At 55.7% G+C, this 14792-nt stretch overlaps 1 protein-coding gene across 1 annotated transcript in view; it reads left to right on the top strand.

Annotated features, from left to right (window-relative positions):
* The window catches only part of LOC127581259 (Na(+)/citrate cotransporter-like), a 33759-nt gene that overhangs the window by 17974 nt on the left and 993 nt on the right, over positions 1-14792 (top strand). The window contains exons 8-11 of the mRNA XM_052035463.1: positions 4772-4893; positions 8095-8216; positions 11041-11202; positions 12752-12889. Coding sequence (XP_051891423.1) covers positions 4772-4893; positions 8095-8216; positions 11041-11202; positions 12752-12889 — 544 coding nt within the window. The remainder of the gene's footprint in view (positions 1-4771; positions 4894-8094; positions 8217-11040; positions 11203-12751; positions 12890-14792) is intronic.

Genomic DNA, 14792 nt, shown 5'->3' with positions numbered 1-14792 from the left:
TGTGTCGGTGTCCTTGGGAGGGGAGGGGACTCTCCCCGTCGGTCTCCCACTCCCCTGCTCCACCAGCACCAATACACACACAGACACACACAGACACACACAGACACACACAGACACACACACACACACACACACACACACACACACACACACACACACACACACCCCACAATAACTGGTTGCATTAAAATAAAAACAGGAAGGAACGGAAGTTGGAGACGGAGGTTTTGGTTTTGGATGAGACCACTGGTCAACTCTAGAGGGAGGGGGTGGGGGAGAGGGTCACGACCGGCAGGGATAGATTGGGACAGGGTTGGGTCTGTTCACGGACGAGAGCCGTCCTGTCGTCTGCCTGCCTTCCCCCACAACAGCCGGTTCTCAGTGCCAGTTGTAAGGCCGGGGTGTGCCAGGGTGCCAGCTCCAGAAACTTGCCTTGCCCACTGTGCCACACAGGCAGTCTGACAGCCCAGAGCCAGTGTAATCACCGGAGCTGAGGGACACTGTCTCAGACCTGGTGCCCTCCTCCAGCTGGCACTGAGTCAGTGAGGGCCGGAACAGTGGAGTGGGCAGTGACACAGCCTGAGCGGGAGGCAAGACCAGAACCCAAGTCGAATGTTCCAGGATGGGGCAGTGTGCTGCGGAGACTGTGTCTTGGAAAGCACAGGGCGCAAGACAGCTGCTCATCACTGCATTCATCGTTTGGGACCCAGGTACAGTTGGCATTGCCAGTATTTATTGCCCATCCCTAACTGCCCCATGAGAAAGGGAGGGTGGGGGTGAGCCACCTCCTTGACCTGCTGCCACAGTGCTATTAGGGAGGGGGTCCCAGGGCTTGGAACCAGCGACGTGTTTCCAGACAGGGTGGTGGGTGAGTTTGGGAGGGGAACTGTGTGCCCACCTCCCGGGTCCTCTCCTCAGTGGGTGAGTTTGGGAGGCCGGGGGCTGGGCACACAAGGTGTTCCCCTTCTGTTTCCAGAGGCTGCCCTGGACTGGGGGAGGTGGGAGGGGTCTTCTCTGTGCTCCAACTGTGAGGGTATCTGCTGCTGCTAGTGGAGAGGTCCCACCTCCACCCCCCACCCCTGGGGTGCAGCCTGTGGCAGGGGCCCCACCCTGGGGTACAGTCAGCAGCCTGGTCTTCACACCAAGCTAGTGTGGAGTCCAGGACAACATCTGTATCTCAGGCGTACTGGGGTGGGGGGTGTCCCTGGGGGGAGGTGTGGAGGACGTGACTGTCCTAACCTGCTGCTGGGGATGGGATCCAGTTGTTTGGGAACACGAGCAGTGAACCCCAGCAGTCGGGGGTGGAGGGAGCCATGTCTGGTCTGCCCTGTGGGACATCCCAGCCTAGGATGGGTAACGGGCAGGATTTTGGCCAGAGCAGGGTGCTGAGGCCAAAGGCCGGCTCGGCCGAGGCTGGGCAACTGGACACTTGGAATGAAGCAGAAAGTTCTGGGGGTTCTGCACGGTTCGGGCAGGCCTGCGGAGGGCAGAACAGCGTTCCTGACCATCACTGTGACTGTCTTCAGCCTGGAACATCGCCTCTGCTGCTGTCTCCGCAGACGCTGCCTGAGCCGCTGAGTGTTTCCAGCATCCTCCATTTTATTTCAGGTTGTCAGCTCCTTCTGGATTTTGCTTTGGGAATTACCGGGACTGGGCTCCTGCTGGTCATCCCGGGAGCTGCAGGGAGAGCACGGGACAAAGCTGCTGCCTGTGGACGAGGAATGTGGCGGTCCCAAGCGAGCTGCCGGAGGAACTCAGTGGGTCAGGCAGCGTCTGTGGAGGCAGAGGGATGGTCGACGCTTTGGGTCAAAACTGCGCATCAGGCCTGAGAGTGGGGAGGAGAGTTGAGATGAGGGGGAGGGCTGAGGCAGGAGCTGGCAGATGATAGGTGGATCCAGCTGGGGAGGGGTGATCGGCAGTTGGAGCCCGGGAGGGGAGGGAGGAGTGGAGAGAGAGACAGACAGGCTGGGAGGTGATCGGTGGAGGCAACAGGGGGCTGCAGATGAAGGAGTCTGATAACAGAGGAAGGTGTACCTCCCAGCCTCTGTCTCTCCACCCCTCCCTCCCCTCCCTGGCTCCATCAACCTGTCCTCAGCTGGATCCACCTATCGCCTGCCAGCTCCTGCCTCACCCCCTCCCCCTCACCTCTTATACCGGCCATCTCCCCTCCTCATTCTCAGTCCTGATGCAGCGTCTCCATCCGAGATAAAACTCTGGTGAGGCCGTATCTGGAGCACTGCGTTCTGTTCTGGTCGCCCCATCACAGGAAGGGTGTGGAGGCTTTGCAGTGGGTACAGAGGAGGTTCACCAGGACGCTGCCTGGATTAGAGGGTGTGTGTTATATGAGGAGAGGTTGCTTACTCTGGAGCGGCAGAGACTGAGGGGAGACCTGGTAGAGGTTTATAAGATTATGAGAGGCACAGATAGAGCAGACAGCCGGGATCTTTTCCCCATGGTCCAAATGTCTAATACCAGGGGGCATGCATTTAAGGTGAGAGGGGGGAAAGTTCAAAGGAGTTTTTTACACAGAGAGCGGTGGGTGCCTGGAATGTGCTGCCTGGGGTGGGGGTGGAGGCAGATACGATAGTGGGGTTTAATAGACTCTTAGGTAGGCCCACGGATGTGCAGAGGACGGAGGGAGATGGACGTTGTGCAGGCAGAAGGGATTAGTTCAGTTAGGTGTTTAATTACTAGTTTAATTAGTTTGGCAGAACACGGTGGGGCCAAAGGGCCTGTTCCTGTGCTGCACTGTTCTACGTTCTGTGTTTGGAATGTCAACCACTCCTCTACCTCCACAGGCGCTGCTCGACCCCTGGGCTTCCTCCAGCAGTCTGTTGTCAGCTGGAGGTGAGGGCCTCGGCCATCCCCTGGGTCTCCAGGCAGCAGCAGGGTGAGTGTTGGAGCTGGAGGTGCCAGCCGGCTGTGGTCCAGCTCAGGGGCCATACCTTCCCCTGCTCTTCAATGCTCAGTCTAGTTGTCATGCACAGCATGAACTCTGGAGCTGAAGGTTCCGTTGCCAAGCAGTTGTTGCCAGGCGCCAGTCATGGTGAAAGGGAGAGGTGGGCAGGACGGAAGGTCAGAGGATGGTGAGGGGAGACGGGGGTCCGAGAGTGAGGAGCAGGGACGGACGTGGGGCGCCTGCCCTGGTCCCTGCGATTTGTCCCATCGCCCTCACTGTGACCGGGAGAGGGTGTCGGGGGTGGGGGGGGGAGGGAGGACACCGGGATCTCCCCCTGGGCAGGGGGCCAGCATTCTGTCTGCGCTCCAACAGGAAGGAGCCAAGAGGTCAGAGAGCATGGGAACAGGACATAGAACATACAACATACAACACAGACCAGTACAACACAGGAGCAGGCCCTTCGGCCCACCACGTCTGTGCTGAGCATGATGCGGATGTAAACTAATCCCTTCTACCTGCACATGGTCCGTATCCCTCCACTTCCTCTCTGTTCAGTGGCCTTTCTAAAAACCTCTTAAATGGCACCACGGCATCTGCCTCAATCACCCCTGGCGGTCTGTTCCAGGCACCCACCGCTCTCTGTAAAAACAAAACTTGCCCCGCACATCTCCTTTAAACTTCCCCCCTCTCACCTTCAATGCATGCCCTCTGATATTCAACATTTCCATCTTGGGAAAAAGACGGTCTACCTCGTCTCTGCCTCTGACAATTTTATAAACCTCTATCAGGTCTCCCCTCAGCCTTCGCCGCTCCAGAGAAAACAACTCAAGTGTGTCCAGCCTCTCCTGATAGCACATGCCCTCTAATCCAGGCAGCATCCTGGTGAACCTCCTCTGCACCCTCCATAATCTGTAACGGGGCGACCAGAACTGCGCACAGTTCTCCAAGTGTGGCCTGAGCAGAGTTTTACGCAGATGTAACGTGAGGACCCCTGGGCAGATCAGCCCAGGATCTTGCAGGTGATCTGGAGGCAGAATGTAGAAAGAGGGGCGGGGGGTTCCCTCAGGCCCCGTGGACCCCCACCATTCAATAGGTTCTGTTACCTCAGCACCACTCCCCATTATTCCCATTTTTCTCCGCCTCCACCTATCTCCCGACTCCACACCTTCCCCTCCCCCTCCCCTTCCCCCACCTGGCTCCATCTGCCAACCATCCCTGACCCCTCCTCGGTTCCCCTGCCTCACCCCTCCCCCTCTCCTCTCTATACCGGCCATCTCCCCTCTCCCCTCTCAGTCCTGATGCAGAGTCTCGACCTGAAACGTCAACAATTCGTTGCCCCCCACCCACAGATGCTGCTCGACCTGCTGAGTTCCTCCAGCAGATCCCTGAGCTTCTAAACACCTATTGACCTTTGCCTTGAAGCCCCTTGGTGACTGAGGCTACACAGTCCTCATGGGTAGGGGATTCCCTCTGGGTGAGGACCATTCTCCTCCTCTCTGAGCTGAACGGCTGGCCCTGTACTTTGAGACTGTGAGCCCCGGTTCCGGACAACCCAGCCGGGATAAAGATCATCCCTGCAGGTACACTTTCAAGCTTGTGAGGATTCTCTACATTTCAATGAGATCACCTCTAACCTCGAGAGTACAGACGCCATCTGCTCTGCTCACCAATCTCCTCCCATCCCTGGAGCCAACCGTGAACATTCGGCATTCCCTCAGTCACGTATCCTAATCCTTCCTTTGCTGGGAGACCAGAGCTGAGAATGTCCAACACACCACCCCCCCCCCCACCCGTCCCAACGCCCCTCCCTGCCCCTGGTTCCCTGGAGATCGCCTGTCAGCTCAACACTCACCTAAGCTCTGCTTGTTTCAGGTTTGTCACCGATGCCACGGTGGTGATCTCCATCACGTTCCTCATGTTTATCATGCCGTCGCAGAGACCACAGCTCAGGCCCTGGGCTCAGGACCTTCAGGGTGCAGAGGAGGGCATCGCAGGTAGGTGACTGGGAGAGGGGACTTCTCCCCATTGCCCTTGGGTGTATGCACTGTGATGTGTGTTTGCCTTTGGCAAGGCTACCGTGCTCTGTGTGTTGACCAGGGACCAGACCTCCCTGATGTCCAGTTTCTCCTGTTCCTGGTGGTTCAGCCATTTCCGGGAGACAACTGGCTCCAGATCCGACTATGCCTCTTCTGGAAGTGTCCTGAGTCACTCCTGACACTCACGCGGATCTTCCGCTGGTCTTTTGGTGAACCCCTCCCATTGGAAAGTCCCAGTTGACAGGGTGTTTGTCACCCGTCAGTACTGTACCACGACAACAAGTTTCATTTCTACAGCACATGTCCTGAAGCAGGTTGTCCCAGGACAGGTGCAGTCTCCTTCCCCATGGGAAGAAGATGAGTGGTCCTCAACATTCACTGGGGTCGACACCTTGAGTTTGGACAATTGGTTCTTGCTGCTAGATTCTCCACGTCCTACACAACCCCAGGCTTCTGGTGTTTACACATCCCACACACACACACATGCACACATATCACACACACACACACACACACACACACACACACACACACACACACACACACACACACACACACGATATCTTTATTAGTCACATGTACATTGAAACACACAGTGAAATGCATCTTTTGCGTAGAGTGTTCTGGGGACAGCCCACAAGTGTCGCCACGTTTCCGGCGCCAATGTAGCATGCCCACAACTTCCTAATCCGTACGTCTTTGGAATGTGGGAGGAAACCGGAGCACCCGGAGGAAACCCACGCAGACACAGGGAGAACGTACAAACTCCTCACAGACAGTGGCCGGAATTGAACCTGGGTCACTGGTGCTGTAAAGTGTTATGCTAACCGTTACACTACCGTGCCTGTTTTGAATTAAGTAGGCTTCCAGTTCTATCAACAAAGTAGGTCACCCTTGGCATGTAATGCAGAGAAACAAAGGACTGCAGTTGCTGGAATCTACTTGTCTCCCAAATTTCCCCACTTTCCCATCAACTCCACCCCCCCCCCACCGATTTCACCCCTCACCCACATATTCGGCCAATTACCCCACCAACCCACACTTCATTGGGATGTGGGAGGGAACCAGAGCACCCTGGGGAAGCCCACCTGGTCACAGGGAGAACCTGCAAACTCCACACAGACAGCGTCAGAGCTGGGGATCGAACCCGGGTCTCTGGAGCTGCAAGGCAGCAGCACTACCCGCTGCACAGCTGTAGTGTCTTGTTTCCAAGCAATTGGTTTAGCTGGAGACGACAGCTCAGAGGAATTGGAATTGGTTTATTATTGTCACTTGTACCGAGGTACAGTGAAAAACTTGTCTTGCAGACCGTTCGTACAGATCAATTCATTATACAGTGCATTGAGGTAGTACAGGGTAAAACGATAACAGAATGCAGAATAAAGTGTTACAGTTACAGAGAAAGTGCAGTGCAGGCAGACAATAAGGTGCAAGGTCATAACGAGGTAGATTCTGAGGTCAAGAGTCCATCTTATCGTACAAGGGCACTGTTTAATAGTCTTATTACAGTGGGATAGAAGCTGTTGTCTCTGGGCCAGGAGGCTGTGGGGGCCAATTTCTGCCTGAATATTAATGGGTACATCCATTAAATTACCGAATTAGTGCCCAGACGAACAGTCTCTGCTCTGGAATCCAGGGCAGTGACTGGGGAATTGAAACCCAAGCACCTGTCTCTCCCATGATGACTGGGTCACTGTGAGAATCTATCGGCCTCACTCACATCCAGGGGTGAGAAGGTCTGGCCAGCAGGTGATGTCAGCACCGACATTGGGAAGGGAGTGTGAACACCTCCTGGGTTAGGAGTTTGGAGACACCATGCTCCCATCAAGGCCAAGACCAGAGACTTGTGACCGAGCAAAGTGCCGTCTCCTGAGGGAGAGGAGTGGGTTTCTGTCAGCTGGGGAGGGGTAGTCATTGAGTGAACTGATGATGTTAAAGGTCAGTCACAAAGGGCAGCCTGAGCTGCGAGACATTGGAGAGGTCGCCGCGTGGACCTTCACAGGGAGGAGGAGATGGACTGGGCAGGTCTGGCGTCACGTTATAAACAGGGTGTTAAAGCTGGGGAACTCAGTGGGTCAGGCAGCATCTGTGGAGGTGGAGGGATGGTGGATATTTCAGGTAGAGACCCTGCAGCAGGGCTGAGAGTTGGGGGGGAGTGCGGCCGGTATAAAGAGGTGAGAGGGAGGGCTGAGGCAGGGGCTGGTAGGTGATGGGTAGAATGGGGTAAGGGAGGGTAGTGGGTAGTTGGAACCAGGTGGGGGGAGGGAGCTGGATGTAGGTAACTGGGACGGGGGGGGGGGGGAGGGAATGGAAAAGATGAACACAGGGAGAGAGCCGGGGTCGACCAGTGGGAGTGGGAGAGGAACAGAGGGGAGCGGGTTACCTGAAAGTGGAACAGTAGGATGGGAAAGCTCCCCTGGGGACGCCCGATACCTGTGACCCTTTTAATTTAATCTTTGTTGATAATAAAATTATTTTAAAAGAATTGGGGGGAACAAACACAATATGGAGGTCTGGGAGTAAAGCCAAGGAAAGTGACAGAAAGATTGGACACAGAGTAAGCTCCCTCTGCATCGTCTCCATAACATGTCTCTGATACGCTCAGGGTTATGGGATAGTGCAGCGGGTAGTGCTGCTGCCTCCAGAGACCTGGGTTCGATCCCGAGCTCCGGTGCTGTCTGTGTGGAGTTTGAACGTTCTCCCTGTGACCGGGTGGGTTTCCCCCGGGTGCTCCGGTTTCCTCCCGCATCCCAACGACGGGCGGGGTCGGTGGGTTAACTGTAAGGTACCCCCGGTGTGTGGGTGAGGGGTAGAATCTCTGACCTACACACCAGGAGGAAAATGTAGGGGAGAATAAGTCACAGTGGAGGGATGGGATGCGAAATGGCACAGACTCGGTGGGCCAAGTGGCCTCTTGCTACATGTAGGACAATTGGAACTATCTCGGAAGAGTGCGTCCTACTGAGCCAGTGATCTGGGGGCACGCACCCCCGGTACCTTCAGGACGGGGTTGAGACCCCTCAGGGTCACATCACTCGGCCGACAGACCTCTGCCCCTCCTTTCACGGCTCAAACCCGAGCCCTTGTTCGCCAACCTGATGTCCCAACGTCTCTGCTCCCCAACTGACCGCTGTGTTATTTCTCCGCGCACTTGTGTAGCGAGGCAGCTGAAGGAGCAGCCCAGCGCCCGGCTCCTGGAGTGGACGCTCGTCCAGCAGAAGGTGCCCTGGAACGTGGTTTTGTTGTTGGGAGGAGGTTTCGCCTTGGCCAGGGGCTGTGAGGTAAAGCATCTCTCTTTAGCTGTGCTCCCTCCGTGTTGGAGGTAATTACACAACCCTTCATTTTGGTTCCAAAAACTTCGGGATACGGCTTCCTACCATTTCGTGACAGACACAGGGACACCTCCCTGTTTTATTTCAATTCCATAACTTAACATCAGTTGTACTAAAAACAAGCCCCTGGCCCACAGCCAGAGCCCAGTGACCCACTACAGGAACAGTCAGCGTGCCGTGTTCTGATCTCCATGCCTCCTTGTCTCCTGCTCGGAGTGGGTGAGCTGTTTACCAGGGCCGGCCTTGTCACAGCAGCCAGACACGCTGTCTCCTCCCTTGGGAGATGCTCCGCTCCCTGCTGATTACCCCTCATTAGCAGGCACCAAGGAGAAATAATGATTGTTTCTCTCCTGTTTGCAGCGTTCCGACTGCAGTCGACAACCCCTAGCGTGTCCCCGGTCCCTGCCGGTGGGGGTGGGGGCTGGCTCTCACCTCCACCTGCCGCGCACACCTCCGAGGTTTCAGGGCTCCACTCAGCCTGTAGAAAGGGTGATGATTTCGGCAGCAGCTGATCATCCCAGCTCCCGCCCCCGGGAAGGTCACCCCGGTGTGGTGGACTGACCCCCGGGGTATGGTTAATACTGGGATCTTGACATTCCAGAAAGAAGTGGACAACCTCAGACCCACTGGAGATACGGGACACGGCAGATGTTGGAATCCGCGGGTCGAGCAGCATCTGTGGAGGCAAGTGAACAATCAACGTAACGGGTCGAGACCCTTCATCTGGACTGTCCGTCTCCCTCCACTGATGCTGCCTGACCCGCTGAGTTCCTCCAGCAGATTGTGTTAACCTCAGACCCAATCTGTTCACACCTTTCTACCCTGACAGTACCGGCACCACCCCAGCAATCTTCCCTCCTAATCTTCTCCAAATTCCTTTGGGGATGCACAGGGAGCAGGAGTAGGCCACTCGGCCCCCTCAAACCTGTCCCACCATTCGGTATGACCATGGCTGGTCTATGCTGGCCTCAACTCCTCTCCTGGGCCAGTTCAAAATAACCCTCAATTCCTCATTTTTCAAATATTTATCTATCTCCACCTTAATTATATCCAATGATCCAGCCTCCTCCACACTCGGGGACAGAGAATTCCAGAGATTTTAACCCCCCCCCCCCCCCCACCGAATGAAGAAATCTCGACACACCTCAGTCTGAAATGACCAGCCCCTTTGCAATGTCCTTCAGTGTCTGCACCAGTGACCTGTCCAACACGTGTGATGTCGTTGGATTGTTGTGCACTAGAAGAGCCCACCCAGCTCATCCATTCCGCCCAAGGCCAGGCCGGCCTCTGCTGCGGCAGTTGCCTGGAATGGGCGCATTTGCAGCTTCAGTTTCGGTGCAGTGACACGGGAGTGCAGGCAGCATGGGTGTTGTTGTCCATAAACTATACCAGGCTCAAGACCTGCTGCATTTGACACTGAATTTATCCCCATGCTGGACAGCACCCCTGGCAAAGGGTGTCCCAAGGGCAGTGATCCCATGGCACCCCACCTGCTCCCCGTTAGACCAGGTCAAGCATACGCTTCAGCCTCTACTCCAAGTTCTGCAGGTGCTGACTGGGTGCTATGGAGCTGGCTGGTAGACAGGGAGAGTTCGGTATGGCTTGCCTTGGCACCAGAGAAGGAGGTTGGGGTGAGACGTTAGTGGTGGTCGGTTCTACACTCGGCAGGGGATGGCCAAGGCAGCACGTTCAGCATGGACTCAAGGCCCTGCTTTGGACAGGTCACTGGTGGAAACCATGGTTAGACACAGGAATTTGGAGAGGGTTCGCAGGGAAGATTGCAAGGATTGTGCTGGAAATGTCAGCAAGGATGAACTGATTGGGTCTCTCCTGGTAAGTAAAGAACAGGGGTGGCCCAGCAGAGACTTTCTGATGGTGGGTCTGCAGGGTGGAGAGAGAACACTCCCCCTTGTGAGGAGGAGTAGAACCAGGGGCCAGCAATACAAAACAGTCAGTAAGAAATCCGGTGGTATGTTCAGAAGAACCCTCTTGTCCCAAGAGTGGTGGGAATGTGGAGCTTGCTCCCACAGGGAGTGGGTGAGGGGACATCTATCAATGAAGTTTAAGGGGATGGTGGACCAAGGAATGGGGGAGGGAGGGTGCATGAGGAGGGTAGATGTGGATGAGCAAAGGAAGGGACAGGTTGGAGCGGAGCACAAGTGCCAGTATATACTGCTTGGGCCGAATGGCCTGTTGCCTGTGTAACAGGGTTTCCGAGATGGAATCCTGGCCCGTCGCTGGTCACTATTCCAATCTGCCCTTCCAAGGAAGCTTGATGTTGGGTAGGGGGCTCCTTGTTCTGCCAGCGATGGGCCTGAACCGCTGCCCGACCCTCCGTACTGGGCTGTGGGCACTGACTGACCCACCAACAACACCTGGTCTCTGGGGCTGGCACCGGGAGCCTCCTCAGTCACCCCTCTGACTCCCACAGGACAAGATTAAACATCCAATTTGGCGCAGTCAGTGTGGAAATGTCCTGCAGAGGAGTGTGCTGACTGCCACACTGGGCTTCACCGGGCCAGGGCAAAGGTCAGGGGCAGAGCTGGGATGGGGCAAAGGTCAGGAGAGGTGATGGGATGGGGCAAAGGTCAAGAGAAATGATGGGATGGGGCAGAGGTCAGGGGCAGAGGTGGGACGGGGCAGAGGTCAGGGGCAGAGAGGTGAGGTTGGGAGGGGTGAAACTCTGGCCCCCACAGCGTTGGTGTTGGGTTTGGAACATCCTGAGCACAAAATCTGTCAGCAGCTGAAACCTTCCCCGCTCTTCTTTCCCCAGGAGTCGGGACTTTCCAGGTGGTTGGGAAACCAATTGCTTCCCCTGCAGAACATCCCGCCGTGGAGCATCGCCGCCGTCCTCTGCCTGCTGATCGCCATCTGCACCGAGTGCACCAGTAACGTGGCCACAGCCACCCTCTTCCTCCCGATCCTGGCCTCAATGGTGGGTCCCCGGGGCTGCGGTCTCCTCCGCGATTCCTCGCTCAACACTGGCGTGTGGCAGGGATCAGAACCGGCAGTGGGATGGGGTGGGAAGTAACGTGCAGGCAGTGACTGGGCGATTCCCAGCACCACCACCAGCTCCTCCCACAGTCCCTGTCCCAGGACCGTCCCGATCCGATACCCACCAGCTACAAAGCGCAGGCTCAGGGGCTGAGGAACCCCCTCTGTCTGAGTTCTGAGGATGAAACATTAACTGTTTCTCTCTCCACAGATGCCGCCTGACCTGCTGAGGGTTTCCGGCATTTTCCGCTTGTATTTTGCCCTCTGTCCGGTTAGTTACCCCCCGGGGAAAGGCCACATCGTGCAGGAGCAAGGAGCCCACCCCGGCACCACCTCAGCCGGTGACCCAGACTTCTGCTCCCTCCAGCTGCACAGTGGCATCGCTGCAGGGTGTTCCCTCGGCTCACTTCCCGGCGGAACCCCGGGCCGCACAGCAACATCCCACAGATGGCAATGAGAAATAATCGGATTGTGTGTTTTGAATGTCGTTTGAGGGAGGAGAGTGGTCCAGGGTGCCGGGCAGGGATGGTGATGCAGGGATTGTCTGCATTCACACAGACAGCGGGGCGGGCCTTAGATTTAGCCCCGCCTGATCTCACCATCGGGTTTCTCTGCCTACTTGTTGTGGGTTCAACTTTATCCATTGAACGCAGTCAGTCACTAAACCCCAGAGGACGCAACTGGTGAATTGGTCAATTGGTTTATTGTTGTCACATGTACCAAGGTACAGTGAAAGACTTTGTTCTGCATGCCATCCATACAGATCGTTTCATCACATCAGTACATCGAGGTAGTACAAGGGAAAACAATAACAGAATGCAGAATAAAGTGTTGCAGATACAGAGAAAGTGCAGTGCAGGCAGACAAGGTGCAAGGTCCATAATGAGGTAGATTGTGAGATCAAGAGTCCAGCTTATCGTTCAATAGTCTTATAACAGCGGGATAGAAGCTGTCATTGAGCCTGGTGGTACGTGCTTTCAGGCTTTTGTATCTTCTGCCCGATGGGAGAGGGGAGAAGAGAGAATGTCCGGTGTGGGTGGGGGTCTTTGATTATGTCGGCTGCTTTACTGAGGCAGCAAGAAGTGTAGACAGAGTCCATGGAGGGGAGGCTGGTGTCTGTGATGCGCTGAGCTGTGTCCACAACGCTCTACGGTTTCTTGCAGTCCCGGGCAGACCGGTTGCCGTACCAAGCTGTGAACCAAGGAACAGCAGACACTGGAATCAGGAGCAACAAACAATCTGCTAGAGGAACTCAGCGGGTCGAGCAGCATCTGTGGGGGGGAAGGAATTGTCGAATTGTCAGGGCAAAAGCCTGCAACAGGACTCTCCCCCCACAGATGCTGCTCGACCCTCTGAGCTCCTCCAGCAGACTGTTTGTTGCTGCAGTAGGGCCTGGTACTGTCACTGGCTTACCCTGATCCTGAGATGGAGAGATCCTCGAACGCGCCCTGGCTGTGATTAACCCCACACTCTCCCTCTCTCCCATCCAGGCCAGCCTGATCAGAATGAACCCCCTGTATGTCATGATCCCAGGCACCCTCAGCACCTCCTTCGCCTTCATGCTGCCTGTGGCCACACCGCCCAACGCCATCGTCTTCTCCTACGGCCAGCTCAGGGTGTCCGACATGGTAAGTGCCTGAGAGAGAAGCGACAGTGGACTCGAGGTTCCGTGGGACGGGTGGCAGGGAGACCCACCCTCTCACACCTTAACACTGGCACCTCAGCCTCTACGGTGCACACATCAGTCTCTGAGCTGGCCTGTGGTCATTGTGTACAGAACCGTGGACCAGAGGGGTCTGTAGCACAGAGACGATGGCCCGAGTGGCCACCTTCTCACCTGCCTTCTCCCCAGTCATGAAACTCCCTCGCTTCAGCTCCCTGTCCCTCGCTGGGATGAAAACCTAGACCCCACACAAACTGTCCAGACCTGACCCAACCCGAGAGTGACAGAACTGTGCGCAGTTCTGGTCGCCCCACTACAGGAGGGACGTGGAGGCTTTGGAGAGGGTGCAGAAGAGGTTTACCAGGACGCTGCCTGGATTACAGGGTATGAGCTATAAGCAGAGGTTGGACAAACTTGGGTTGTTTCCTCTGGAGCTGCAGAGGCTTAAGGGAGACCTGATAGAAGTTTATAGAGATGTGTGGCTACAGTAGACAGTCAGGGTCTTTGTCCCAGGGTGGAAATGTCAAACACCACAGGGCATGCATTTAAGGTGAGAGGGCCCAGTACCACTCTCTGCACTGGTACCCAGTCACCCTCGAAATCATCACCCATCCCAGGCCACCCTCGACTGTACCTTCACCAAGGGTCACTCCCTGACACTGAGGCACCCTGACCCAGGGAGGGCACTGAACCAGCTGGCATCACCTGGCCCAAAGCTGAGCATTGCAGCAGAATCTATTAGGTCCCACCAGACTCTGGTGACTAATTGTGCTGAAGTGTGTTTGATGGAACATTGTCCGATGCCTTTACAGAATCCGCTCCCGCCCTCCACGTCCCTCCTGGACTTCACACAATCGTCATGTTGAGGTCACGTTCACCCTTTGACAGATCCACCCCAGCCTCGCACCCCTACAGCCCACTGGTTTTGTCCTGTATTATTCCTGAGGTGCACAGCGGGTCATTTCAAGAGGGCGTGAATCTCAGAGACGTTCGCAATGAGGATAGGGACAGAGCGTGGGAGGGTGGAGTGTGCAGGGCAGTGTGAGGCAGCAGTGAGAGTCATTACACTCTGGGAGGAAGAACGATCAGAGGGGTTTGATTTGAACTTCTTCCCAAGGTGACCGAGTTGCCGGGAAGGTCAAGGACTAGTGCAGACTTATTGGTTCACAAAGAGATGACAAGTTATTGCCACAACGTCCCAACAGTGCGATGATTCCCTCGCAAGGCACCTGTCGCTCAGTAACAGCACGGTGTGCCAGCAAGGATCGTCTTGGCTTTCACTGCCTTTGTCTCGATCTTCATCCACCACTCCAGGCCAGTGTGGAGACTGCACCTCAGGGTGCCCGTCAGCTGCCTGATCTTCACCCACTGTGTGCAAACCTCAATCTGCCTTGCAAGCAGTTGGTAAATGTTCCCTCTCCATCACGGTCCAAATTATCTCATCCTGTTAGTGAACCAATCACAGAGAGGTCCCCCAACAACTCCTCCCTGGTTGGGGATATGACCATGCCTCACCCCCAGCTTCACTCCAGTACTCTGTGGGACAACTCCTCTGCTGAGCTACACTGATAACACCAACAATTAATGTGACCGTTTTATCCGTCTAAAGGGCTTCCCTTACCTTACCTACCAAACCCCAGCACCTTGACCATTACAACTACACAAGGTAAGTAATACTTTGGTACAAGGGGCACCTCGGCCTGTTTGACCAACTGATCCACTCTCTTACCACAGTGGTGGTGTTAACACCTATAGCCTACACAGGCAGAGTGCTGAAGCCGTCACTGGACTGGTGAGATTGCAGAACGATCGCGCAGAAATCTCAGAGGTGGTGGTGGGACACATCAGATCCACGGCTTTATCAAAGG

Source organism: Pristis pectinata, chromosome 21 (assembly GCF_009764475.1).
Source record: "Pristis pectinata isolate sPriPec2 chromosome 21, sPriPec2.1.pri, whole genome shotgun sequence".
Classification (NCBI taxonomy): Eukaryota; Metazoa; Chordata; class Chondrichthyes; order Rhinopristiformes; family Pristidae; genus Pristis; species Pristis pectinata.
The sequence above is the reverse complement of the archived record's forward strand: the minus strand, read 5'-3'. Positions and strand labels throughout refer to the sequence as shown.